This window comes from Patagioenas fasciata, chromosome 23, assembly GCF_037038585.1.
Source record: "Patagioenas fasciata isolate bPatFas1 chromosome 23, bPatFas1.hap1, whole genome shotgun sequence".
In the NCBI taxonomy this organism is placed as follows: Eukaryota; Metazoa; Chordata; class Aves; order Columbiformes; family Columbidae; genus Patagioenas; species Patagioenas fasciata.
Window position 1 is genome coordinate 4780613 of NC_092542.1, and position 24576 is coordinate 4805188.

The 24576-nt window shown below is 52.3% G+C and overlaps 1 protein-coding gene across 1 annotated transcript; it reads left to right on the forward strand.

Moving 5' to 3' along the window:
- The first annotated feature begins 606 nt into the window (after window positions 1-606).
- Window positions 607-23501, forward strand: FHAD1 (forkhead associated phosphopeptide binding domain 1). Its single transcript, XM_071798376.1, has 28 exons — window positions 607-873; window positions 1074-1280; window positions 3209-3479; window positions 5243-5331; window positions 5588-5818; window positions 6775-6898; window positions 7600-7730; window positions 8607-8675; window positions 9060-9164; window positions 9747-9854; window positions 11059-11142; window positions 11521-11673; window positions 12208-12403; window positions 14221-14291; window positions 14593-14730; window positions 14956-15063; window positions 15281-15370; window positions 15563-15788; window positions 16495-16573; window positions 16713-16828; window positions 17398-17557; window positions 18014-18122; window positions 19349-19484; window positions 19922-20049; window positions 20352-20435; window positions 21495-21715; window positions 22294-22459; window positions 23167-23501. Exons 1-28 carry the CDS (start codon window positions 781-783, stop codon window positions 23248-23250), a joined length of 3777 nt encoding a protein of 1258 aa, XP_071654477.1. The 5' UTR covers window positions 607-780; the 3' UTR covers window positions 23251-23501.
- Window positions 23502-24576: the final 1075 nt, after the last annotated feature.

Below are 24576 nucleotides of genomic sequence, written 5' to 3' on the forward strand. Positions count from 1 at the left end.
CAAACTCAAAATAATGTCATTGAATAAAGCACTCCCTGATTCAAGGGAAGGAAAAAGTACTAGAAGAATATGCCCCAGATGGAGGGATTTGGGCAGGGGTGCGGGGATGGGATGAAAGAAGCTCGAGTGTCACCAACATTGGAGTGGCCGAAACAGAGGCTGCTGGGTTGGGTGGTGGTGGCGGGTGTGTTATTTTCCTGTTTTCTGCTGAAAAGGGGTGTTTGGCAGGTTGGGATGAAGGCAAGTTGACTGAGAAGCGTGCCAACGGGTCACAGCGTCCTCGGCACCAGGTGGCAACATTAATCCAGTCACCTGAGGCTGCAAGACCTGTTTGTGCATGGGATTAATTAAAAAAATAAGTAAGAAAGGGGGAAAAATGTTCAGCGGCAACATGCATGGATCCCTGTGAGTTGTTTGATAGGTGGGGAAATGCTCCTGTGTGTGTCACCTGCTGTCAGGGAGAGCTGTGCCTGGCACAGAGCTGTGTTGTGCTGCCAGACCGGTTGCTTGGAAAAAGGAGGAGGGGGAAAAGAAACCCAAAACAAAGAGAAAAAGGAGGGTGGCAGCAGACTCCGGACCAGCCGGGGTTTCCAAGGCTACTGCGAAGCTGTGGCTGCGCTACCGGCCACGGTAGAGCCGCGTTTGGGTTGATTTTGCACAATTCTAGTGCACGAGTTGGTCGGGACGTCCTTGACTCAGTTGCCTGCGTTGGATGGGGGTTGCTAAGCGGGCAGTTGTTGTGTTTTATAATGCAAGCCTTGCAGGTGCAAGGGCCGGACGATGCGAGCCTTTCTAAAGAGTTCGGAGGGGTGTTTTCAGCTGAAGCCGCACACGACGATAGGCAGACACGAAGGGTCCGACATCGTCCTGCAGGTAGGGTTGAGGAAGTCCATGGTCCTAAGATGGATGCTGGGTTGTATGCGGGGAGGAGGGTGCACCCTGGTCGCCCAGGGCTACCATCTCGCTTCTGCGGGGATGTACAGCAAGGAGAGGGCGGGCTCAGCAAATCAATAACAAAACCTGAGCTGCTTTCCAGCAGGTTTCCCTGCTTGCCTGTTGATTGCCCGTGCCAGTCCGCAGGTGTAGCCGATCACCAGGCAGCCCTCAGATTCACCGCCTGGGACAACGGCTTTGTCCTGCAGGACTTCAACTCCCCCCACGGCACCTTCGTCAATGGCTGCCAGGTCCAAAATGCGGCCGTGAAAGTGAGTCCAGGAGATATTCTGCGCTTCGGAGCCGGGGGAGCATCCTTCGAGCTGGTGGTGGACGGGGCTGCCCAGGTAAGGATGGAAAGGGATGCTCAGGTACGGGTGGGTGCTGCTGCTCCCCAGGAGCAGGATCAGGCTCCCAGACTCATCTGAGTGATCCTCAGGAAAAGCAAAGGGTGGGGAAAGGAAAAGCTGGAGCTCCCTCTGCTGCAGGAACTCGGGCAGGTCAGTAGGAAAAAAAGGAAAAGCTGAGGACAGTAATTTGGACATGAGGTCTGGAAAACATCCTTTTCCTCTATTTGCATTTTAATGTTTCCTCAAAAGTTACTACAACGGGTGATAGTTTTAAAGTAAAGGAGGGGAGATTCAAGGTGGACATGAGGAAGGAATTGTTGGCCCTGAGGGTGGTGAGAGCCTGGCCCAGGTTGGCCAGAGAGGTGGTGGATGAACCATCCCTGGAGACATCCCAGGCCAGGCTGGACGGGGCTCTGAGCAACCTGAGCTGGTGAAGATGTCCCTGCTCATGGCAGGGGTGGCACTGGGTGAGCTGGAAAGGTCCCTTTAACCCAAACTGTTCTGTAATTCTACTTACTAACACAGCTGTTTGCTTTTGGATCCCACCAAGAGCAAACTAGAAGGTGCTGGGCTGTGCTGTGCGTAGCTGAGATGCCGTGTTGTCCTGCACAGTGTGCCCAGGGCATCGCAGCTGACTTGGGAGCACAAGAGAAATCCAAAGTGATTGTAAACTTGGAAAGAATGTCGTCAAACATAGCGGCAGTCTGTCTGTGGGAGAACAGCTTTTTTAGGGATGTCTGTGGAGGTCATGGAGCTTTTGGATTATTATGCAGTTAAGGATTGATAACATCTGGTGTTATTTGTAATATTTTGATTCTTGAGGAATACCAGAAAATAGATACTGAGACACAGTCCTGGAAATGTGTATTGTGTACCTGGTGGTGGGAGATGCAGAGCCTGGTCTCCCAGCAGTGCCCGTGCACAAACAAAACTTCACCCAAATACTGGGTTTAGGGGTCTCGGCAAGATTCCTGGTGTAGCAACTGAGACAGTGGATCCAAAGTTGTCCAGAAAGCCTTGGCCAGGAGACATTTAAAATCCGCTCAGCTCCACGATGAAGGCAGAGCAGCTGGGGTGCCAGTGCTGCTCAGGTAGAGCTGGTTCTTGCTGGAGCAGGGAGCATTTTAATTTCCAAAAGTAGGATGTACCCAGTTCTGCACCGTGACCCAGAAGATGCTCTGCGGTGCTTCTGGCGCTTCTTCATCTTCCTCTGGTGGAACAGCTTTGAAGCATTTGAATGCAGAGAGTAAATCACCTCCGCATCGCACCCCATGAGGTGTCAATGGCCTATAATATAGGGAATTTTCTCTCGTTTTCTCTAGTTTCAGAGGAACGTGATATAAAGAGGAGCAACACCCAGCTGTGAGTCACATCTGCAGTGCCCCAGAGCTCAGGACAAGTGGGCAGAAAGGACATTTGTAACCTGACATTAAAGACCTCAATGGTGGCTTGTCTCTTCTGCACCAGGAAGCTTTGCTCATAAGGAGAAGACCAGATATTGTCCTAATTACATGTGTGATAGGTCTGAAAAGTGTGACGGCGAGCCAGGAGTGCAATGAGAGGGTTTGGTTCAGCGTGAGGAATGGGAGAAATGAGAGGGCAGGACAGCTGGTGTGAGCCAGGAGAGACGTGAACCAGGGCGTCCCCATTTTGCAAACGGCATGCAGAATTAGGATAGTCAAACCTAGAGAGAGGGAAGAACTCAAAAAGCAGCAAACCTTAGTAATTTATCTTGATTTCCACAAAATATTTGGGATTCCTGATTTAAACCTGATAGTTGGCAAATGGAAATGGAAAAGGACTGAAATTCTGCTGCTACTCAGATCTGTGCCTGGGTTTTGTTCCACATAATGCACACTCATCAGGAGCTAAAAACCTTCCTAAAATCTTGCTGACACTGTGTTTGGTTTTGTTTTGCACTGCAGATGTCCTATCCGCCCGTGAAACGTCGCACAGCATGGACCGGGCAGCTCCAGTTCGTTGCAGAGCCCAAGCCCCCGACTCCTGCATCTCCTCCCCACCTCCCTTCACTGCAGGGGCCGCATCCCCCCGGCTCTCCGGGCAGCTGGGCTCCCGGAGCAGCTGGCCACGTGCCACATCCACCGCTGCGGAAGCGACCGCTCAGCGCCTGGGCTAGGAGTGTGGCCACCACCGTCCCACCAGACGCTTTCAGCAGGACCTCCATGGTGAGGCCAGGTATTTCCCAATGCCAAATTGGGTCATTCGTAGCCAGGTCACCTCCTGGAGCAACTCAACGTTGGGTAAAGTTGATCCGAGCAGAGGTGGTTTTGATATGAGCTGAGAAGTGACGAGCGCTGACAGAGATCAGGTGTGAGTCCATGTCCAGTGGATATAATTGGAGACCATGTGTGGTCCTTGGTGGCACATGGGTCAGTTAAGAAATGGGCTGTGATATGAGATGTAGATGAGAATCAGAATCATGGAATAGTTTGGGTTAAAGGGACCTTCCCAGCTCCCCCAGTGCCACCCCTGCCATGAGCAGGGACATCTTCACCAGCTCAGGTTGCTCAGAGCCCCATCCAGCCTGGCCTGGGATGTCTCCAGGGATGGTTCATCCACCACTTCTCTGGCCAACCTGGGCCAGGCTCTCACCACCCTCAGGGCCAACAATTCCTTCCTCATGTTTGGCCTGAGGTTCTTGGGGACATGGTTTAGAGGTGGACTTGATAGTGTTGGGTTAAAGGTTGGACTCAATGATCTTAAATGTCTTTTGCATCCCAAAGGGTTCGGTGATTTCATGCACAGGAATGCCGTTGCCCTCATAGCTGAGGGACTTTTCCTCTTCCTTTTTCCTTGTGTGTGGTTGGGAAGGGCGATAACTGTATCTGCACCGGTGACTCGTGCACCTATTGCTGTCCCCTGCTTGAAGTGATGGTTTTTCCTCCTTTGAAGTGCAGTTACTGGCTGCCTTGTGTGCAGGGACTATAAACTAGATCAAGAGCTGATACCTTTCTGAAAATAAAGCATGCGATAGCAACAGGCAGTGGAAGGAATTTGTGAGAACAGTACAGCTGGAGAATGAGTTTTTTGCCACAAATGTAGCTTGTTATGGCCTGAGACACAATCTGGTGGTTTTCCTGGTTTGGGGTTGGGTTGTTTGCACAGTTGTAATTAATACAACGTCAATAGTTGAAGTGCCAAAGTACGGCGGGTGTTCCAGAGCAGAGGCTGTGCCAGCAGCAGTGCTGAAAGACGTGTCCAGGGGCAGAACCTGAAGTTGCCATGAAGGTAAAAGGAAGAAAGAACGTGCTCCAGGTTAGCATGTATGCATCTGATTTTGGGGAAATACAGCCAAAAGGATCCAGATGTGCTAATCGTAGTGAACGTGGCTATTCGTACGTGCAAAGCTAAAAGTGGAGCTGCTTTCTGTGGGGCTGGGCAATGCTGAAAAGTCCAAGGAGACTTATCTGTCCTGTCTCTGCTGGCCTTGAGGCTTTTTTTGTTCACAGAGGTGTATTATTACCAGCACTGGTGTCTTTTTAGTGCCAAAGAGTTGGTTTCTCTTCCAGTTGTGAACCAAGTTCATGGACTGTAAAAGAGCTGCTGCCTTAGAATAGTTGTGAGTCAAGTGAGAGGGATGCTGCAAGGAGCGCTACTGCTGCATAGCATGGGGGGATCAGTCTCTGCTCCCCAGGAACAAGCGCCAGGAGCAGAGGAAACGGCCTCGAGTTGCACCAGGGGAGGTTGAGGTTGGATCTGGGACCAGTTTCTTCCCCAAAGGGCTGTGGGGCATTGGAACAGGCTGCCCAGGGCAGTGCTGGAGTCACCATCCCTGGAGGGCTGGACAGACGGACATGAGGTTCTCAGGACATGGGGCAGTGCCAGGAGTGGGGAGCAGTTGGACTCGATTGTCTTGAGGGGCTTTTCCAAGCAAAGTGGTCTATGATTCTATCGTTCTCGTGCTGATATTTGCTGCTGTTTTGTTTGCTTTCTTCCAGCTTCAACCAACATCTCGGGCAATGGTGCGAGTGGTGTGGGGGGAGCCCCTTCCCCCGGAACTCACGACACAGATGTCCTGCAGGAGAAGGTGATGCTGGGGAAGGTGTGGGTGTCACCATCCCTGTCCCGCTCCTGTTTGTGTGTCTGGCCATGAGTCCCAGCAGGATGCAGGGACTGTCACCAAAGGCAACTGCTCCTGGGGATGGGGACTGTAGGGTGGGCAAAGGACTTGGGTACATTGGGAAGCCAGGGCAAGCGGGTCCGTGCATTGGTACCCGTGGAGCAGGCACCCTGGTGTCTCCGTAACCGGAGAGTGACAGATGTCACCCGTAATCTGCCTGCAGGGTGACAGGCTTGTGCAATCGGAGAAGGAAATCAGTCACCTGTCTGGTTTGGAAACAGAATCAAAGCAGAAAGACGCTGTGATAAGGGATCTGCAGGATGAGATCGCGGCAATGGCCAAGACTTTGGCTCAGGCGGCGGCGAGGAACGAGGTGGAGCTGAGCCAGAAGCTGCTCACCTTCGACCGAGAGCTGGGAGCCAAAACAGAGGAGATCAGAGCCCTGAAGGAACAGGTACTGAACACCTCAATAGGCACCGATCAGGGAAAATACCTCAGATACAGACGTACTTCTAGTTTAACACTCAGTTTTTCGGAGCAGCAGGTTGCATGCCTGAAACCAAGAGAAATGAGGTAGGTTTGGTTTTTCTTCAAATTTTTTTTGTTTTGTGCATTTGCTTGCTCTCTGTGCAAGTTTCCCTTTGACTATAAGCACTGGAACAGCTGCCCAAGGCAGTGATGGAGTCGCCATCCCTGGAGGGGTTGAACGGACGGAGATGAGGTTCTCAAGGACATGGGGCAGTGCCGGGGGTGGGGAACGGTTGGACTTGATGAGCTTGAGGGTCTTTTCCAACCAAAATGATTCTGTGAGATGAAACATGCAGTGTCTGTCTTCCCAGTGGCTTTCGTTTCTCTGACAAAAGTGTCTTCCACCTGTGGATTCCCTCTATTCCCTCTTCTATACTCTCCAGTAATTGCTTCGTGAAACCGGTCATTTGAGCAGTGGGAAGCGAATTGGCGCTATCTGCAGAGCGGTGTTGCCTGCAGTGGGTAGCACAAGCTATTCCCTACTCCCTGTTTCCAGTGAGGACTGGACTAACTGTCTTTGAAGCAGAAACATGATTTATTAGCAGCTCTGGATCTGTGTTTGTGATAATATATAGGTATGCCCAGAGAAGGTGGCAAATCTGCAGGCGTTTCTGCTCGTTGCCACATTAGTGTCACCCAGCCGTGGATTCACAGCATCGCAGGCAGCGGACACAGTGCTTCTACGCACTTTTGATACTAAGATTTGAGTGTGAATGACCAAAATGAATTTAAGTTCATCCAATCTGAAGCAATGACTGCTGAGAGTTAGCCAAAGATGCTCAAGAGTAACCCCATCAGAGCGGGACCTGGCAGCACTGGATTTCCCTCTCCAAAGGGGGCTGTATTAATAAGTTATATGGCAGGTGAACCTGTATTTTGCAGATCAGCAACCTGCAGAAAGGCTCGAGCCAGGTTTTCAGCCATTCCCTCTACGAAAGAGACCTGGAGATCGGAAGGCTGCGGAAAGAAGGGGAGAAGCTGAAGAGGGACCACGCTTTGGCTGCAGGTATTTTATCCCTGGAGCTCTGTGTAAGGGCACGAAGCAGTTTGGCACCTGATATTGGTAATAAATGAGCTTTGCTAAAGCTGTTAGGGCAACAAACGATTTGTAGCAGCTTTTAGAAGTCATCCGACCTATGTTTCTGTGCACCAAAGCTCTGACTTGATGAGCGCCATGGAGTGAGGGGCACTTTGGGGACCAAAGTGATGTGACTGAGAATTTTTAGGGGAAAAAAAAGTCTCAAGTGTGGATTGCAGGGCAGGTTCTGAGCTGCTTGGGGCTGTACCCACCTGCAAAGGCCACCTTGGCCCATAAACCTTTTCCAATGGTCTTTATCAGGCACAAGGAATGCAGCGTGTACACAAAATATTTGCTTCTGTAAAACGTTCAGATTAGCACAAGTGTTCTGCTCGGTTTCATTGCCTAAGATAAGGGAGTAGGATCAGTGCCTGGCAGGGAGCAAAGCTGCGGATCTGATATAATAACGCAGCAAAAACGGATCCGTAGGAGCTGCTCGTCCAGGGAGCGTCTGCTGCCAGGCCCTGAGGAACCTGTTAGTGATGCTGTCACGGAGCGATGGCCAGCACAGCATGCCCAAAGCTGAATTTGCTTTGCGAGCTTGTCAAAAAAGAGGGAAGGACAGTCGCTCAGGGGTTTTGTGCAGGGATGCTCTTGCACAGCATCTCACCGGCGCTGTTATTCTCAAGGTCTAGTGACCAGCCTGCAACGGGAGATCGCCGGGAAGGAGCAGAAAATCCAGCAGCTCAAGGATGACGTTGAGAAAATGAAGAGGGAAAGCAGGGAAAAGGACCATCAGCTCACGGTCGTTTCTGCCAAGGTTAACATCCTAATGAGGGGGCTCGGTAATTTACCATCTCGCGTAAGGGTTAAGGTGGGAAACCAGGCTGAGAAGGCTTGATTCTCTCTGTTAAGCGGCGCAGCAGCTATTTCTGTGGCTCTTTATTGGAGCCCAGGGGTCCTGGCTGCATGCAAACAGAACTTTGCCCCTGGGATGTGCCAGCACCGGGGCTGTGGTCGTGTCTTGGTGCCGGGCGATGCCCACAGAGCCGTGTCGCCTCCCCCAGCCAAATTCCCCCCCCTTGTTGTGCATTCAGGTGCTGTCCGCCCTGCATTTCTCATGGCACAGTGGCTGTTTGTTACACACAAAGCACTTGTGCCAAGTTCTTCGCGAGGAGCCATGGAAACCCCGTTTTGATGTGGCTCCCTGCAGCCCAGCCTGGGTTTTTTTTTCCCCTTAAATAAAGCGGCCTGTGCAGCAGGTTGTTTCTTTGTATTTGCAGCTCCCTCCTTAAGCGGCAGAGCCACATCGTCTGCATAATAAGCACAGAGCTGGGTTCTGGCTGGCTGACTAGGGGCTGTTCCAGGAGGTTTCAGTGATTTATTGTGGATTTTAAGCGGTGGAAAAGATCCGTGGGGCCCATGGATGCAGGCAGAGGTCGCTATACCTGGCTGAGCATCCTCCCCAAGCAGCTCTCTGGAGATGCATGATGAGGATCAACCCTTTAACTGATGGAAAAAAGGATATATATGGATATTTGAGCCTCCGTGGGTGGGAGGGGAACCAGGCATCCTGGGGAAGCATCCTGCTCGGTACTTGGTGTCCCACAGCGCTCACGTTGTCATTTGCTGCAGAAATGACCGTATCTGCCTGTCCTGATGATTTGTTTTTTCCTTTTGTTGCCGTTCGTTCTAGTGCTCTAGAATTAAAGAGGAAATGAAACATGAACTCGGAGAGCGAGAAGTAATAATTGCGTGCCGAAATGTGAGTTGCAAGTCATTCGGGGTGACGGAGCACACGGGAAAGTAGCAATGATGGGAGTGCATCATGGAGAGAATAATTAACTGGGCGTTTTAAGAGAGTCGTTTTGAATCTGATTCTTGTAATAGAAGGCACCTGATGTGCATAGTGAACCAGAGAAACATAAACTCCTGTAAAAATTGTAATACCGCATTACAATGCAGGGAAACAGTGTTAATAATAAGATTGAAATTCCACTTGAAAGCCAATCTAACCACAGTAAATATAGGTTAGAGGAAAATTCCATGGTAAATTAATGGGATAGAAGGGGGAGAATGTACTGCTTATGGGATAAAATCCTGCGGAGAGGCAATGGGGAGACCCTGCTCTGTCCTGGGACTCTTGCAGCGCATTGGGGAGCTGGAACGTGACGTGGGGAGGCTGCAGGAGGAAATCCAGAAGTGTTGCACTGAGCAGGAGGGCACCCGAAAGCAGCTGGCCCAGAAAGCCAAGGTAAGCTGAGCGAGCGGTGGGTTAGAAAGTCACGGGTGGATGATGGCCCAGGGACCAAACCGCGGCGAACTGCAGCATTAAGGGTCTGATGCTGCAAACCCACCCCCCTGCTAAAGCATTGCTCCTGTCTCCTGCTGTTTCATAGGATTATAGAATCACAGAAGAGTTTGGATTGGAAGGGACCTTCCCAGCTCCCCCAGTGCCACCCCTGCCATGAGCAGGGACATCTTCACCAGCTCAGGTTGCTCAGAGCCCCGTCCAGCCTGGCCTGGGATGTCTCCAGGGATGGTTCATCCACCACCTCTCTGGCCAACCTGGGCCAGGCTCTCACCACCCTCAGGGCCAACAATTTCTTCCTCGTGTCCAGCCTGAATCTCCCTCCTTTAGTTTAAACCATCACCCCTTGTCCTATCACAACAGGCCCTGCTCAAAAGTCTGTCCCCATCTTTCTTATAGGCCTCTTTTAAGTACTGTATTTGGAGTCATCTGATGTGAATATGGAATACTTAGGGTAAAAAGTGCTTTCAGCATGATTGCCGGGTGTTGCTTTGATGTGCAAATGCTCTTTTTTTGTCCTTGCAGGCTGAGGAGGAGCTGAAGGAAACCTGTGCCAGGCAAGTGCTGCAGCTGCGGGAGATGGGGCGCAGGGAGCGGCTGCTGCGAGCGGAGCTGGGGCAGAGCAAGGAGCAGGTAGGGAGGAGCTGAACATCCCCCAGGCTGGGCTGGAGGCAGCAAAAATGCACGTTTTCCCATGGGGAAGAACATTGTGCTTGAATGCAGGAAAGGAAATGCAGCGTCCAAACCCTGGCATGGGGCTTAACTTGTCATTGGGTGCAGTATAATAGGCTTATCCACAGGATTTGTATAGGCAGCGTGGAAGATGCAGCGGGTTTAATAGGATACAGAGATGCACTATAGTCTCTATAATCGTAGTTATGTTGTCTGGCACCCATGCAAACCCTCCTCCATGCCTGGACAATGCTGCTCCGGGCAGAGACAGCCCTTTGCAGAACAACATCGCAGCAGGATAAAGCCGTGCTTTGCACAAGAAGGTCGTGTTCCCCCATTAAACTGCAACTCAGAGTTTTGCTAGCACGAATTTGTTAGCAGACTCGGTCAATGAGAGGCAGAAAAAAGCTGTGGACAGTTTGATTACATGTTTGGAAAATAAACCCAGTGTTTGTGCAGAGCTGAGCCAAAGGGCAACCTCAGGCTTTTAAGGGCAGATGGAGATTTTTTGGGTCTGCGTGCTGCCCGGTAGGTTCGCACAGAGGCAGCCACGTGTCGAGGAGCTGTGATATGGGATTGTAAAGCAGTAATCTCAGTGGAAATGGTTGTCGTCTCCTGCAGAGAGGCTGGGGGTGGCATCCTCAGCCTTCCCTGACTGTTCTGCAGGAGGAAATAGGAGTTGGCCATCAGAAATCCCTGCTGGAGGGTGGGATGGAGCAGCTGCTGAGCTCAGTTTGTCCATCCTTTGCAGTTTGTACTGTCCCTGAGTCGTTACAACCCTGCCACAGCAAGAGCAAAGCAGCAGGAGATGTTCAGGAGTCATGTTGTCCTTGGCCTCCCCTGTGCATGGTTCTGGTGCTCACACCTTGCACCTTTATAGGCCAAGAGGGGTGTGAATAACCACTGTGCCTCGCTACTGGCGGGGTGCAAGCAATCAGGGTCAAAAGAGGGGTGTCAGGGCACCCTTGAAAAGTTGCATGGTGAGAATGGTGCATGAGCTAATACGATGTCCTGAGGGGATGGCAGGAGTGTGCACAGGGTGTCCAAGGTGGCAGGTACCAGGACACCTTTTGCCTTGATGGGTGCAGGGTTGGGGAGAGTGGAGCAGCAGAGCCAGTATCGATTCTCTGTGATTTTTGTTCTCCTGTGTCCGTCTCTGCTGTAGCTGGAGTCCTTCAAAACCCGAGTGATGCGAGCCTGTTCTCCAGCAGCAGCGTGCATTGCGGGGAAAGCCGTAACGGAGCAGCAGGTGAGGCTGGACGCCAGCGCACGGAGATGCTCGGTGCCTCCAAAACCCACATTTGCTCAACTTGGCCGCTGCAGGATGGCCACAGTGCCTGCTCCATGCACAGTAGTGCTGGTCACATCCAAGCTTCTCTAGATTGTAAGTCGTGCCGCAGCTCTCCCAGGTTATCGATACAGCTCCAGAATGTCAAGGAGATGTGATATTTTTTATCCCCCAAAGCTTGGATGGGGTCAATGGGCTGCAACATGGAGAGGCCCAGGAGTCTGCCGTGGTTTGCAGCAAGTCTCAGTCATCACTCGCTGAAACAATCTGTGGTCCCTCAGCTGAAAAAGTGTATTAATGCAATGTCTTATTCTGCTTTACCTTCACGTGCTTTTGCAGGTGATAGAAAAGGTCGGGGAGGTCTGCAAAGAAAACCAACAAAGCCATGAGAGAGAGAAGGGTCTGCAGGAGGAATTAAGCTCCAGGCTCTCAAAGGAAAAGGAGGTGTCTGCAAATCTGGAGGTGTTCAAGAAATCCGTGTGTGAGCTCCAGGTCAGTCCTTTAAACACTGTGTGCAAAATGGCAGCCAGGAGATAAGAGGCATGGGGTGTTTCAGCAGCCTGAGGATAGGTCAGAGAAAAGATGTGCTTGTGCATCAGCACCAGCAAGGGCACAGCTCTCCAGATCAACGAGAGGTGAGTGTAGCCCCCAGAAGTGTTGGTTGGAAAGAAGTGGGATGTGTCACCAAAGTGTCCTCTCCTGGGCCTGCCAGGAACCGTTCCCACCCAAGATACTGACCCATGAAGTGAAAAGTGTTCATGTGGTTCAGAGTGTTCATCTGCCACCTCCAGAGAGGCGGTGGGTGCCCCATCCCTGGAGACATCCCAGCCCAGGCTGGACGGGGCTCTGAGCAACCTGAGCTGCTCATGGCAGGGGTGGCACTGGGTGACCTTTGTAGATCCCTTCCAACCCAAACCGTTCTGTGATTCTATGGTTGTACCCAGGACTTTCTCAGAGATGTTGTGCTATTTCCCAGGTTCCAGAAGCCCATGGAGTCCACCTTGTTCACCGCTGTGTTTTCTGCAGGAGTGCCTGAGGAGCTCCTGCAGCAGCGACAGCCTGCGGGGGCAGCTGGGGAGGCTGGAGGTGACAATCCTGGACCCCTCCGTCTCGGCCATTGGAGTGGCAGCGGTGGAGATGGCATCTGTCCTCCTGTCCTGGCTGGAGGACACAGAGCAGCTCCTGGCCAGCGCAGGGTTGGACCCACACACCTCCAGCAAAGGTCTGTGTCCCACGGGGTGTCCTTGGGCACAAACCTGCTCTAGGTGGGATGTCCTAGTCAGCCAGCTGTAGAAGAGAACAACCAGCTTGGGAATGCCAGACCCTCATATTGGTGCAAATCTCAGGGAGTTTGGGCATGAAAGAATCCTGCTCATTGTGCATGCTCTATTCCTCTGCGGCACCGGTCACCCTGTGTAGCCAGTGCCAGATGTAGGACTCTGGGGTTTGTCTGTGGGATGTCTGTGTGTGGTGGACCTGACCTACTGCCATCGTGGTTATTCAGTCAAAGTGACTTTTGCCATGATGGCATCTAGGAAATGCTTATTGATTGTGATTGTGGCTGTGGTGCTGGCTGAGATCCGAACCCTTTGTCTCAAGGTTAGAATTGATTTTATCGTCCCTTTCCTGTGCCCCATCTGTCGTGGAGCAGCAGAGCAATTGCTGTGTGGAGTTTGCCAAAACCAAGTTTAGCTGAACAGTGTGTGGAAAGCATGGGAGCTGTAGTAGCACAAGTCTGTGTCAAAGCATTGTCGGGGATGGACTTTCTAGGAGTACCTGTTGTGATAGGACAAGGGGTGATGGTTTTAAACTAAAGGAGGGAGATTCAGGCTGGATATGAGGAAGGAATTGTTGTCCCTGAGGGTGGTGAGAGCCTGGCCCAGGTTGGCCAGAGAGGTGGTGGATGAACCATCCCTGGAGACATCCCAGGCCAGGCTGGACGGGGCTCTGAGCAACCTGAGCTGGTGAAGATGTCCCTGCTCATGGCAGGGGCGGCACTGAGGGAGCTGGGAAGGTCCCTTCCAATCCAAATTGTTCTGTGGTTCTATGATCTTGTCTTGTGGAGTGTCACTGCAGAGGAGTGATGGCGGTGACAGCAGCGTGGGAGGGAGAACATCGCTCTCCTGGCAGCAATGAGCATCTCAGAGGGGTGCAGGACGTGCTGGGCGGCGCTGGGGCGGTGCAGCATTGGTGAGGGTGCAGGAGCTGTGAGGCCGCTGTGGTTAGCAGAGCGGTAATTATAGCACCAGGAGCATCCTGCAGCAGCGAGCCATCCTCAGCTCTTGCAGAAGCGTCGGGCTTAGAGAAGACGGGGTGACGCAGCAAAACGGGTGACAGTGTGTGACAAGGAAAACAAGTCTGCTGGTGGGCGCAGGCAGCTGGGCTGTGTGCGCAGCCAGGATCCCTTCCAGAGATGTCTCAGCGATCTCCTGGGGGTGGGAATGTGCCATGGGTCCAGTAAGTTTAGAGAGGAAACCCTCAGCTGGCCCCAGGAGCCTTTCTGAGGGCACCTCTGAGCCTGAATCCCACAGCAAGAGGCTGGTGAGGGTCTGTGTGTGCCAGGTGGAGTTGGTCTCCTCTGATAGCTGACACCAGCACACAAAATCACAGGATCATTTCGGTTGGAAAAGCCCCTCAAGTTCATCCAGTCCAACTGTTCCCCATCCCTGGCACTGCCCCATGTCCTGAGAACCTCATGTCCGTCTGTCCAACCCTCCAGGGATGGTGACTCCAGCACTGCCCTGGGCAGCCTGTTCCAATGCCCCACAGCCCTTTGGGGAAGAAATTGTTCCCCAGCTCCAACCCCAATGTCCCCTGGTGCAACATGAGGGCAGCCCACACTGAGCGTGTTTTCTGGGTATCCCAGCTAGTGTCAGAGTGGTGCCCATGCTTTTGGTGGTCCCTTCTCCCTGTTGCCCATGGAGGAACGTGGACCTCCATCTTTAGGTGAGGGGGGCTCCAGGCCTCAGAGGATGCTCCAGGTAGGGTGTGTGGGCTGTGTGAGCATCTCATACGTTGAGACTCTGTTGGCTTTTGTAGGGCTCTTGGCTGCTCTCAGGGAATTGTTGGAGGATTATCAGGAAGCCACACAGAGGAAGAGGCTATTACAGGTACAGAAATGTGTATGTATGTGAGCTGAGTCAGTTGGGGATCTTTCTATTGGTAAACACGATGGTAGTCCCAAGTGAACCAGTATGGGACCCAAATTGGGAATGTGTGGCAGCAGAGGTCCCTGGGTCTGCACTAAATTCAGGAGAATGGAGAAGACAGAGCCCACTGTCAGTGTGAAGTGTCCGCAAGGATGGAAGCTGTTTCTCTCTAATTGTTACTGAATGTGCCCAGGATGTTTATTTCTTGCTCTCCTGCTGAGACGCTTCCTCCAGCTCCTCGGTATCTACTGTTTCCCCACAGGCTCAATTAGAGAAAGTCCAGGAGTCACAGGCGGCTTTGCTGCAGGAGCACGTGAAGGAGCTGGAAGCGAAACATGAGCAAGACCTACAGACAAAAATAAATCAAATTATATTGGAAAAGGACAAGGAGAACAAAGAGGTATGTCGGCATGGTGGTTTCTTAGGAAAATTACTGTTATGCAGGAAAAAGAGGTGTATGTAGTAACATTGCCTAGAGAGAGGAAGGAACCTCCAACCCCAAATTGTCTGGGTGCAGCCCCAAGAGCCCAGATATCTTCCTGTATTGATGTATGTGATTTTAACTCCCCAAAGTATGTTTGGGTTTGGTTTTTTTTCAATGAATTTGAGGGCTGTCCATTCTCAGATTCTGGAGAGCACCATCGCCAAGGAGAAGGACAAGTGCAAGCAATCTCTGGAGGAAGAACAGAAGAAGACCCAAGACCTGGAGAGCCACCTGCGAAGTGTGACTGAGGTCAGTAGCACGCACGGGATGTAAAGCAGAACTTTTCACGCTGGAATAATTAGATCTGAAAGTGCTCTGTAGCATGGTGATGCATTTGGTCAGGGGTCATCAGTGGACTGTGGTGGGTTTTGTTCACCAAAACACGCATAGATGCATACCTGCAGAGAGAAAGGTGGATTTTTGCAAGCTTTTTACCTTCTCAATTACTGCGAATTTCCTTGTGTAGGTAATGGAAAAGAAGGCAAAAGAGCAGGAGGTTTCAGACTGCAAACTGAGAGAAGCTGTGCGCAACCTGGAGGAAGCTGCGACACGAGAGGTACCTCCAACAATCCCCATGTGCACGTAGATGTGTGTTGGGTGAAGAAGGCTTCCCCGGTCCCTGCTGCCCTGGGGCCAAAATCCTTCCCTTCCCTCTGTCTGTCCAACTGCCAGCCAGGAGAGATGATGCAGATCATGATCCCGAATGAAAACACATGCAAAACTTCCAACCACACGTCATCTTTCCTAGATAACATTGCAGCAACAGGTTCTCGTGCGAGACGAGCAGCTCAAGACCGTTCAGGAGGAGAATGAGTTTCAGAGGCAGAAACTGGAGGAAGAAATACTGGAATATAGAGAGCAAATCAAGCAGCATTCCCTGACAATTGTGGCCTTAGAGGAAAGGCTGGTGGAGACCAAGCAGCAGCAGAAGAAGCTGGAGGAGGAAAATGCAGCGCTTGTGGAAAAATTAGAAGGTAGCTAAAGGTTGCATGGGGTGAGTTTGTATTAGGAGCCCTCTCAGCTGATGTGAAATTATATAGAGACGGAGTAATGTGTTTACAAAATGCCTTCCACAGCAGCAAGTTGTTGGTTTGAGGTTTGCCTGAATGCAGGACAAGCTCTGTGAGTCCCTGAAGAAGCCATTTCACACGTTGTGTTGTTCTGTGGCTTTGGGGGCTGTTGTTGGTTGTTCCTGCTGGAGAAGGGCTCTGAGCCCGCTAAAGCCATAACACTGGGGCACTTCTGGCTGCAGCCAAGCCTAAGTGATCCTGAGCAAGGAAGGATTTAAGGAACAGGCCAGACACGAGGAAGAAATTGTTGCCCCTGCAGGTGGTGAGAGCCTGGCCCAGGTTGGCCAGAGAGGTGGTAGATGAACCATCCCTGGAGACATCCCAGGCCAGGCTGGACGGGGCTCTGAGCAACCTGAGCTGGTGAAGATGTCCCTGCCCATGGCAGGGGTGGCACTGGGGAGCTGGGAAGGTCCTTTCAACCCAAAATGTTCTGTGGTTCCATCAACTGTCTAAATACCGTTGGAACTGGAGCCTAAGAGACCCAGGTCTCCAAGAATGAGGGTCCTCAGTCTTCAAAGCTGTTGTGAAGGAGAGGACACAGCAGGAGCAAACAGACCAAATGTGTATGCTTTACACAGAAGTAATCTGCTCTTCTTATTTTGTCCCATAGGATTTCAGGGTGATGCTCACCAGTCAACATCAGGAACTTGTCTGGAGGCTTCTCCTGCCGCAGAGATGCCCGGTTGTGTGTAAGCAGCACTTGCTGATGATGGTCATGTTCGGAGGGGGTGGGAGCAGGGCAGCCATGGCAGTGACAGCTTCAGGGAGCCTGAGGGAATGATTGCAACTTGTCTTGAGGCCTTTTGGTGAAAAGAGTCCTTTTGTTAGGAGATTCAGGAAGGAGCTGGCAGCCGCACAGAGCATCCTCCTGTCCAAGGAGGCCGTCATCGCCGGACTCACCAGGGAGCTGGTGGAAACCAGGGCCAGGATGTCAGACATGAGAGGTGGGTGAATTGTATTGGGTGGTTTCCATCTTCTCATCCCTCCTCTGAGCAGTAACAAGGGTGGGTACAGGCAGATAATGGGAAATAGATGTCACTGTTCTCAAGCAATGCTGTTGCCTTTCTCAGGGCAAAGCAAGTGGTCTCATTCTCTTTGGGTAGGTGAATTCCTCCCTGGCCTTGGCTAAGTGACTGGGTTCAGTTTTGGGCCCCTCATGCCAAGAAAGCCCTTGGGGTTTGGAGGGTGTTGGTCTCATCTCCCAAGGAAATAGCACCAGGAGCAGAGGAAATGACCTCAAGTTGCACCAGGGGAGGTTGAGGTTGGATCTGGGAACAATTTCTTCCCCAAAGGGCTGTGGGGCATTGGAACAGGCTGCCCAGGGCAGTGCTGGAGTCACCATCCCTGGAGGGTTGGACAGACGGACATGAGGTTCTCAGGGACATGGGGTAGTGACAACACATGCGTGATGGTGCGTTGGGGAAAGGGGTCACATCCGTTTCATAGAGAACTGCAGATGCCCCAGGGCTGAGTGAGGAGACACCAGGCACACACCGAGCTGTTGTGTGTCCAGGGGAGCTGAGCGAGGAGCAGAAGGTGGAACTGGAGCGGAACCTGAGCCAGGTGAAACGCCAAGAGCAGGAACTGAACCTGCTCAGAGAGAAGCTCTCCCAGATGTCCAGCCTGGTGGAGAAGAAGGATGGAGCCCTGAAAGCAGCAGCTGAAGAGTTAAGGTACATGCTGCTGTTAACTTATGCTTTGCCGAAGCTGCTCTGTAGCTTCCCAGCAGCTGATGGGAAGTGATGGAGTCACCATCCCTGGAGGGGTTTAACAGACACAGAGATGAGGTTCTCAGGGGCATGGTTTGGTGACATTGTTGAGTTATGGTTGAACTCAGTGATCTTGAGTGTCTCTTCCAATCAAAATGATCCAATGATTCTATTTTGGTGTCTCCCCGGGAGCAAAAGGCGTGTGTGAGAACATCAGCATTGAGCTCAGCAATGCCCATATGGAAGTGCCATGTGAACCAAAATGGACTTTTTTTAGTGGAGCTCAAGCCAGTGGATGTGATTGTTCCCACCCACGCTGTGCTAGTCACCAGTGGGTACCCGGGGTGCTGCTCTCCACAAGCTGTTTGGGTGACCCTCATCCATCACAGTGTCCCACAAGGGTCTCGTCTCTTGGCACAGACGAGCCCGAGCCGACTGCCAGGCACTGCGGGATGCCGCCCGAGAAACGGCCGAGAAGACGGACGATGCTCCTGGAGTGCCGGGGCAGGCGGGTGAAGCCTCCGAAAGGGTAAGTCCTGGTTTTCTGTGAGTATCAATCACATGCAGGGTGTTTCTCAGCACCGTGGTGAGACCTGGCGATGTCCAGGCAAGGCTGGGCTCTGCTCAAAGCTGGCGGGAACACAGGATGGCCGGCTGCTCCTGCTGCTGGCAGGTGAGCTGGTGTTTGCACAGCACTTTGGAGCCATGAAGTGTTGTGTGCGTGCTAATGGCTGCTGTAATTGCCAATTAGATGGGATAGCAGCGTGCTGAAAGATCTGCGAGCATTCCCAACCTTGCTCAGCCTGATGCTGGCTGTATTGGTGACACAAAATCAGTTGTGTTGGTTTTTTTAATAGGATTGAATCCGCGGGAGTTAGGGGTAACCTGTTGCACAGGACAGGAATAAATGCTCCTTGTGCTGAATTCCTCTTTGATTTCCCCAGTGCTGGAGATGGGAAGAACTCAAAGGTGGGTGCAGCAGATGGAGGGACTGTAGAGGGATTGTACAGCCTGTTCCGCAGCGGTGGCAGCCAGCCTGCCAGCGAGGAGGGCTGGATGCGTGGGGACCAAGCGCTGACTCACAGCCAGATGACGAGCGGGAGGTATCGCCCGTCCTGTTCCGCACGAAGCGATGGGGAGGGGGAGCAGGAGGTGCAGCCCACCTAAAGCCGCGGGTCAGGAGCGAACCGCATCTCGCTGAGCGGTGCTCGGGGGTGAGCACTGGTGGGCCATTTGCAGCCATCATTAGCTGCGTGCAGGTTGTAGCGTTGGCCCTGCTCCGTCCTAGATCTTTGAGTATTTGTCACGATGCAGCGAGCTGGTTGGGGCTGGGATAGGGAAATGCACATGTCTGTGCGCATGGGTGTAGTTTGAAAGAGAATAATGTATGAGATCATGTATAAATGCAAGACACCAAGTGTATCGGTGTGTAGGAAACAGTAAATGCTTTGCGGTAGCACAAAATGCAAGAGAAATATGCTGACGTGGCCTTTGCCAGCTCTCTGGAACATTTGCAAGGTTAATGTCCCCACCAGAGTGTGGCTGGCACAGCGATGTGTCCAAAGCATCTCCAACACTGCTATTCTACCCCACAAACTCACAGGGAGGGTGTAGGGTGAGACACTGTGGGTTTTGCTCTTGGCACATGCCAAGTGACCAGCGTCTTTCAGCAAGGCCGTGTTTAAGGCGGGTTTAAGCTGGGCTCGCATTGAGCCAAGCTGCAGCCTGGGCGAGAACCAGGTGGGCTTCTTCCAGGAGCCGGCGTTGGACTTGGCCGACCTTGGTGCGAAATGCCGAGGCCTCAGGCACGAGGAAACGATCCAGCGCCAAAAGGAAGGTTTGGGTGAGCTCCGGGAGAGAATAAAGATACTGGAGAAGATGCAGCCCTCAGGTAAGTGTGGCTGTCACCTCAGGGAACGGAGCCTTGGCCATGCATAACCTTGTGAATACTGCACACTGTGAGAATCTTCTGCTTGTCCTAACTCCTTCTGGTTTGGTCCCTTTCCATCCCATATTATCCCTGTGTTGAGAGCAGTATGGAAAAGCGGTGTCCTCTCTGTTAGAAGCTACAAGTAGAGTAGCAGTTTGTGGTGCAATCTCTGAATTGCCAGCAGGAAAATAGTTTTGCTTCTGTTTTATGGAGAGAAAGCAATTTCCCAAAGGCTTGGACAAAGATGCCAGTGGGAAAGGCTGGTGCCAGCTTTACTCCATAGCCTGTGCATCTATCTAGAAGGGGAAACCTGGTGAGTCTCAAAATGTTTGTGATATGAAACCCCAACATGTCCCATAGAGAGTGGAATGATTTGTTGGGTGTTTTTTTGCCCCCAGTTGTCATGAACAAGGTTTCAGAGCCACTGATGGTCCTGATGAAAGACCTACCAGAGGATATAGTCCAGAAAACAGGTCTTGAGAAGGAACCTGCAGCCGTGTCAGGAGCAAAGCTAAAAAACAGCAAGGTAAGAAGGCACTTTTGTGGTTCATGGTGCTTGTGGCTCCTTTGGAAAAGTATGCCCTGGAGCAGGGAGGGTTAGGCTTCCAGATATGCTGAATAAGAAGATGAGAAGCGAGGGAGAAATGTATATAATCGGGCAGCTTGTAAGATGCAGCATTTGCAGAGGGGATGGCAGCTTCTGCCAGGCTTTGGATCATCCTCATCTTGCCAGGGCCATTATCCCACGCAGCAGAAAGGGTGCTCGAGGCAGCTCAACCTGAAGCCAGGAGATCTGTGGGCTCTGTTGGTCTTTCCCTGTCTGTGCAGGTTCCTGGCTCTGGTCTGAACGGGGCCACCGATGGGGCAGCGAGCTTGGAGATGGCAGATGAGATGGACCTCGGTGAGAAGATGGTATGTCAGTGACAGACGTGTTCATGTGGTACCCGGTGCTCATAGAGGGTAAATTGTTTTCAAACTCATTGCTGAAGGAAGCAATCATCACCAGGGCTGTGGTGAAGGGTGAGCTGTGAGGTACAAGACCCGGGGCGTGCCAGGGGGCTACCAGGATGTTCTGGGACCCCAGAACATGTTGTGGTGCATCCTTCTCCCCTTCCCACGTAACATTTTTGGGAGTGTTCCCTTGGGCAGTCAGGGCTGATCCTCAAGGACGGGGATGATTGGGGAGGACAGAAACCTTCATCAATGCACACGCCTACTAGATGATGTGAGGTTTGGAGGGTGTTGGTCTCTTCTCCCCAGGAACAAGCACCAGGAGCAGAGGAAACGGCCTCAAGTTGCACCAGGGGAGGTTGAGGTTGGATCTGGGAACAATTTCTTCCCCAAAGGGCTGTGGGGCATTGGAACAGGCTGCCCAGGGCAGTGCTGGAGTCACCATCCCTGGAGGGTTGGACAGATGGACATGAGGTTCTCAGGACATGGGGCAGGGACAGGGCTGGGGAATGCTTGGACTCGATGATCTTGAGGGGCTTTTCCAACCAAAATGATTCTCTGAGAAAAGCTGCAGAATGATGGAGGTGGCTGCTGGAGGAGGTGGGGTTGTGTCAGTGGGTCTCTTCCCTCCGAAAGATGCAGAATAAATTCCATTAGGGAAAACAGCACATTTGAACGTTGGAAAACAATTCAACCCCAAGGAGTCCTGCTGCTGAGAATGGGACCCCAGGTGTGAGAGGGGCTGCGATGTGTCGCCTCTCAAAGTGCCTCCAAGCAGCCCAAAGACACGGATGAACCCCAGGCGGCCGTATTTTTTAGGAGCACTCAGAAAAACTCACCCAGGGAAAGCACGGGTGGAAATTAAACAAAAGGGAAGGCACGCAGCAGTTTCCTTTTGTGATATTTTCATCTCCCTCTGTAGAGCAGAATGGAAGCAGATGGCTGAGCGGTGTGATGTTATGTGGCGGAGGAGTTGGCAGGCCCTAGTAAATAAAGCATTCCCTGTTCTTACCCCTGCAGTACCTGGATGTTCTTGGTGCTCTGGGCAGGCTGCTGAAGATGGAGGAGCTGTCGGGAATGCAGCCTCTGAAGCATCTTCCTCGGGAGGGGAGGCAGAAAGCGGGACTGCAGAGACAGAAGGACCTGGCACTGCTGTATGATAAGATCAGGCACCTCAAGAGCTGTCTGGAGAGAAAAGAAGAAATGCTGGAAGATTACGAGGCCAACGTGGAGCAACTCAGGTAGCAAAGGGCAAAGTGGTCGTTACTGGTGAGACCTGGTCCTGGGATGCAAAGTGACAGGGAATTCGGGGACAGGAGTGGTGCAGATGGTCTTGGGGGTCTTGAGATGGTCTTGAACCCACCAGCAGGCTTGTGCAAGCCCTGCTGCTGTTTGCAGCACAAATGCAGAAGTCTGCCTGCCCACAACTCTGGAAAACACGGTGTGGAAAGATATTTCAGGGCTGGTGTTGATATGTCTCAGTATTCAAAGTTAGGCAAGAAGTTTGATAACAATCTCCAAACTCGCTGTGGGTGCGAGGAGGGGGACGCCTTGAAGAGGTGGCATCTGGGTCTTGGCAAAGGCAAGAGGAGTGGGGTTTTGCATGAAGTGGGGGGAAGTTTTGCTAAAACTTGTGCAGGTCCTTGCAAGGTGTGAGGCACTCTGATGCCCTTTGGTGTCACCCCATATTATGGGGGGATCCTAGGAAAGACACAAGAGGGATCTGAGTTTGCTCAGTAGCTGTGACCCCCAGGCAGAGCCCGTCTGGAGACAGGGGCATCAATGCAGTGACGGATTCACCCCCTCCTGTTTTGCACAGGTTGAACCAAGCGTCTCTGCAGAGGTGCCGGGAGGAGATGTCCAAGCTGGATGCTGAGGTCTACAAGGAGGCGGAAGAGAAGGCTCTGCTGAGAGAGGCCCTGGAGAGGACACAGCTCCAGCTGAGCCAGGAGAAGCGGCTGCTGCGAGCGGCCAAACTGCAGAAGGTGAGAACACGGGAGCAGGCGAGCACATCCCAGGAGGGGACCTGAAGTACAACGTCCCTGAGTGTTTAGTGGCAGATCATAGAATAGAATCTTAGAATCATTTTGGTTGGAAAAACCCTTTACGATGATAGAGTCCAACCATTCCCTGGCACTCCCCCATGTCCCTGAGAACCTCATCTCTGTCTGTCCAACCCTCCAGGGATGGTGACTCCAGCACTGCCCTGGGCAGCCTGTTCCAATGCCCCACAGCCCTTTGGGGAAGAAAGGTCATGGTGGTCAGGAGGCACCTGTGAGTTCAGTGAGGTGCTACAAGACGTGTCTGCCCCGATGATGTAGGAAGGCTGAGGAGATGCGGGGCACAGCCTGAATGTTCAGCCAGTGCTAAGGTGCCCAAGATGAGTCCTGCAAGTAGAAAGAAGGTGCCTCGTGGTGTTACCCAGAGCCTTTCAGGGGACCAGGTGCAGGAGCCTCCAGGCTGTGCCCATTCTCCGGAAGGCAGATGGGGAAGGCATGATGCCTTCTGGTCACTTGGTTGCAGGCAATGCTTAACTCTGGTACTTCATGCGACAGCCTGCTCCATCTGCCAGTGACTTGGGGATTTAGGGTCTGTCAGTTCATCCCAAGAGGCTGGGCATCTGCACGTGGTGTGAAGGACACACTGAGCTCTGACGGGCAAATGTGATGTTCACTGTCTCTCTGTTCTGCAGCCTGGAGCCAAGAAGCCCTTCTGCTCAGGAAAGACGAAGGCTAAAGACCATGCAACAGGAGGCTTCAAGAAGGGAAGCACATAGCGGTGGCACCGCATGGGCCTTTGGTTGGCAAAGGTGGGAACAAGTCATCCCACCATGGATTCCAGTGCTGGATGTCGTACAAGGTGTGGGTGCACTTGGAGGAGCCCCTGGGCACACTGGTGTGGCCATAGGGTGTGTAGGAGCTTGATTTCCAGCAATATGTGTCCCATACTGCACAGTGGGGTTTCTGGCAATAGAAAAGGTGTTGTGGATACAGCCCAGTGTATATAATATATCTATACATATGTGCATGTGTGTGAATACAGCCCAGTTTGTACAGTAATGATGTGGGGTCTGTCCTGACTCTGCTGAAGTGAGCCTGAGCACATGGAGCCCAGCTGTGTTAATTGTCCCTTGCTCTTGCAACTCCTGTGCCCACCAGTCCCCGTGGTGTCACGAGGGCCTTGGAACAAAAGGCATGGTGCAGTGTGGAAATGTAGCACCCCAGGAATGCCAGCCCACAGCACCGAGCCACCACAGTGTACCGGGAAGGGAAGAAGAGGAGCCGCATCATCACCACAGCAGAGTGAGGATGGGTGTTTTGGGGACAGGGACACATCACCCCTGCGCAGCTCTGCCTGAGCATCGCTCAGAGCAGTCGGTGCCGAGTCCTCAGCAGATCTTTTCAGTTGAGGATAATTTGGATGTGAGCAAAACCCTGGGAGGAGAGAGGGCTGGATTTTTCTTTAATAGGATAAAAAGGTCTGAGAGCAGCACAGAGGAGCTGCGACTTACTGATGTGGGAACCGCATCGCCCTCAGCGTGCTGGTGGGCAGAGCCTCCCCAGGCACCCAGGGGTGCACAGGCGCCGATGCCTCATTTCTGGTGTGGGCTTGTGGTGAGCAGCTGTGCCACAGGGCTCTGGTTATTGATTATCTGGTTTTCCATCTGTGCACTGCCCTGGGCTTGTTTAGGGGCAAAGCATGGCCTTGCATGTTTGCGTAAGTTGAACATTGTGCTGTGAGCCTGTCTGTCCATGCTGTGGGCATCTTCTGTGTGTTTATCTGGTGGTTTTGGGCTGAGCTATATGATGTTCCACCTGGACAAGGCTCCAGGGAGACCTTATTGTGGCCTTTCAGTACTTAAAAGGGGCTGATAAGAAAGATGGGGACAGACTTTTGAGCAGGGCATGTTGTGATAGGACAAGGGGTGATGGTTTTAAACTAAAGGAGGGAGATTCAGGCCGGACATGAGGAAGGAATTGTTGGCCCTGAGGGTGGTGAGAGCCTGGCCCAGGTTGGGCAGAGAGAGGTGGTGGATGAACCATCCCTGGAGACATCCCAGGCCAGGCTGGACGGGGCTCCGAGCAACCTGAGCTGGTGAAGA

Bases quoted from the DNA above. Each gene is read 5' to 3' on its own strand.
- FHAD1 (XM_071798376.1), top strand. From the start codon at position 781: ATGCGAGCCTTTCTAAAGAGTTCGGAGGGGTGTTTTCAGCTGAAGCCG. The intron at 8,676-9,059 runs GTGAGTTGCAAG...GGACTCTTGCAG, and splicing joins TAATAATTGCGTGCCGAAAT to CGCATTGGGGAGCTGGAACG. The intron at 20,436-21,494 runs GTATGTCAGTGA...TTACCCCTGCAG, and splicing joins TGGACCTCGGTGAGAAGATG to TACCTGGATGTTCTTGGTGC.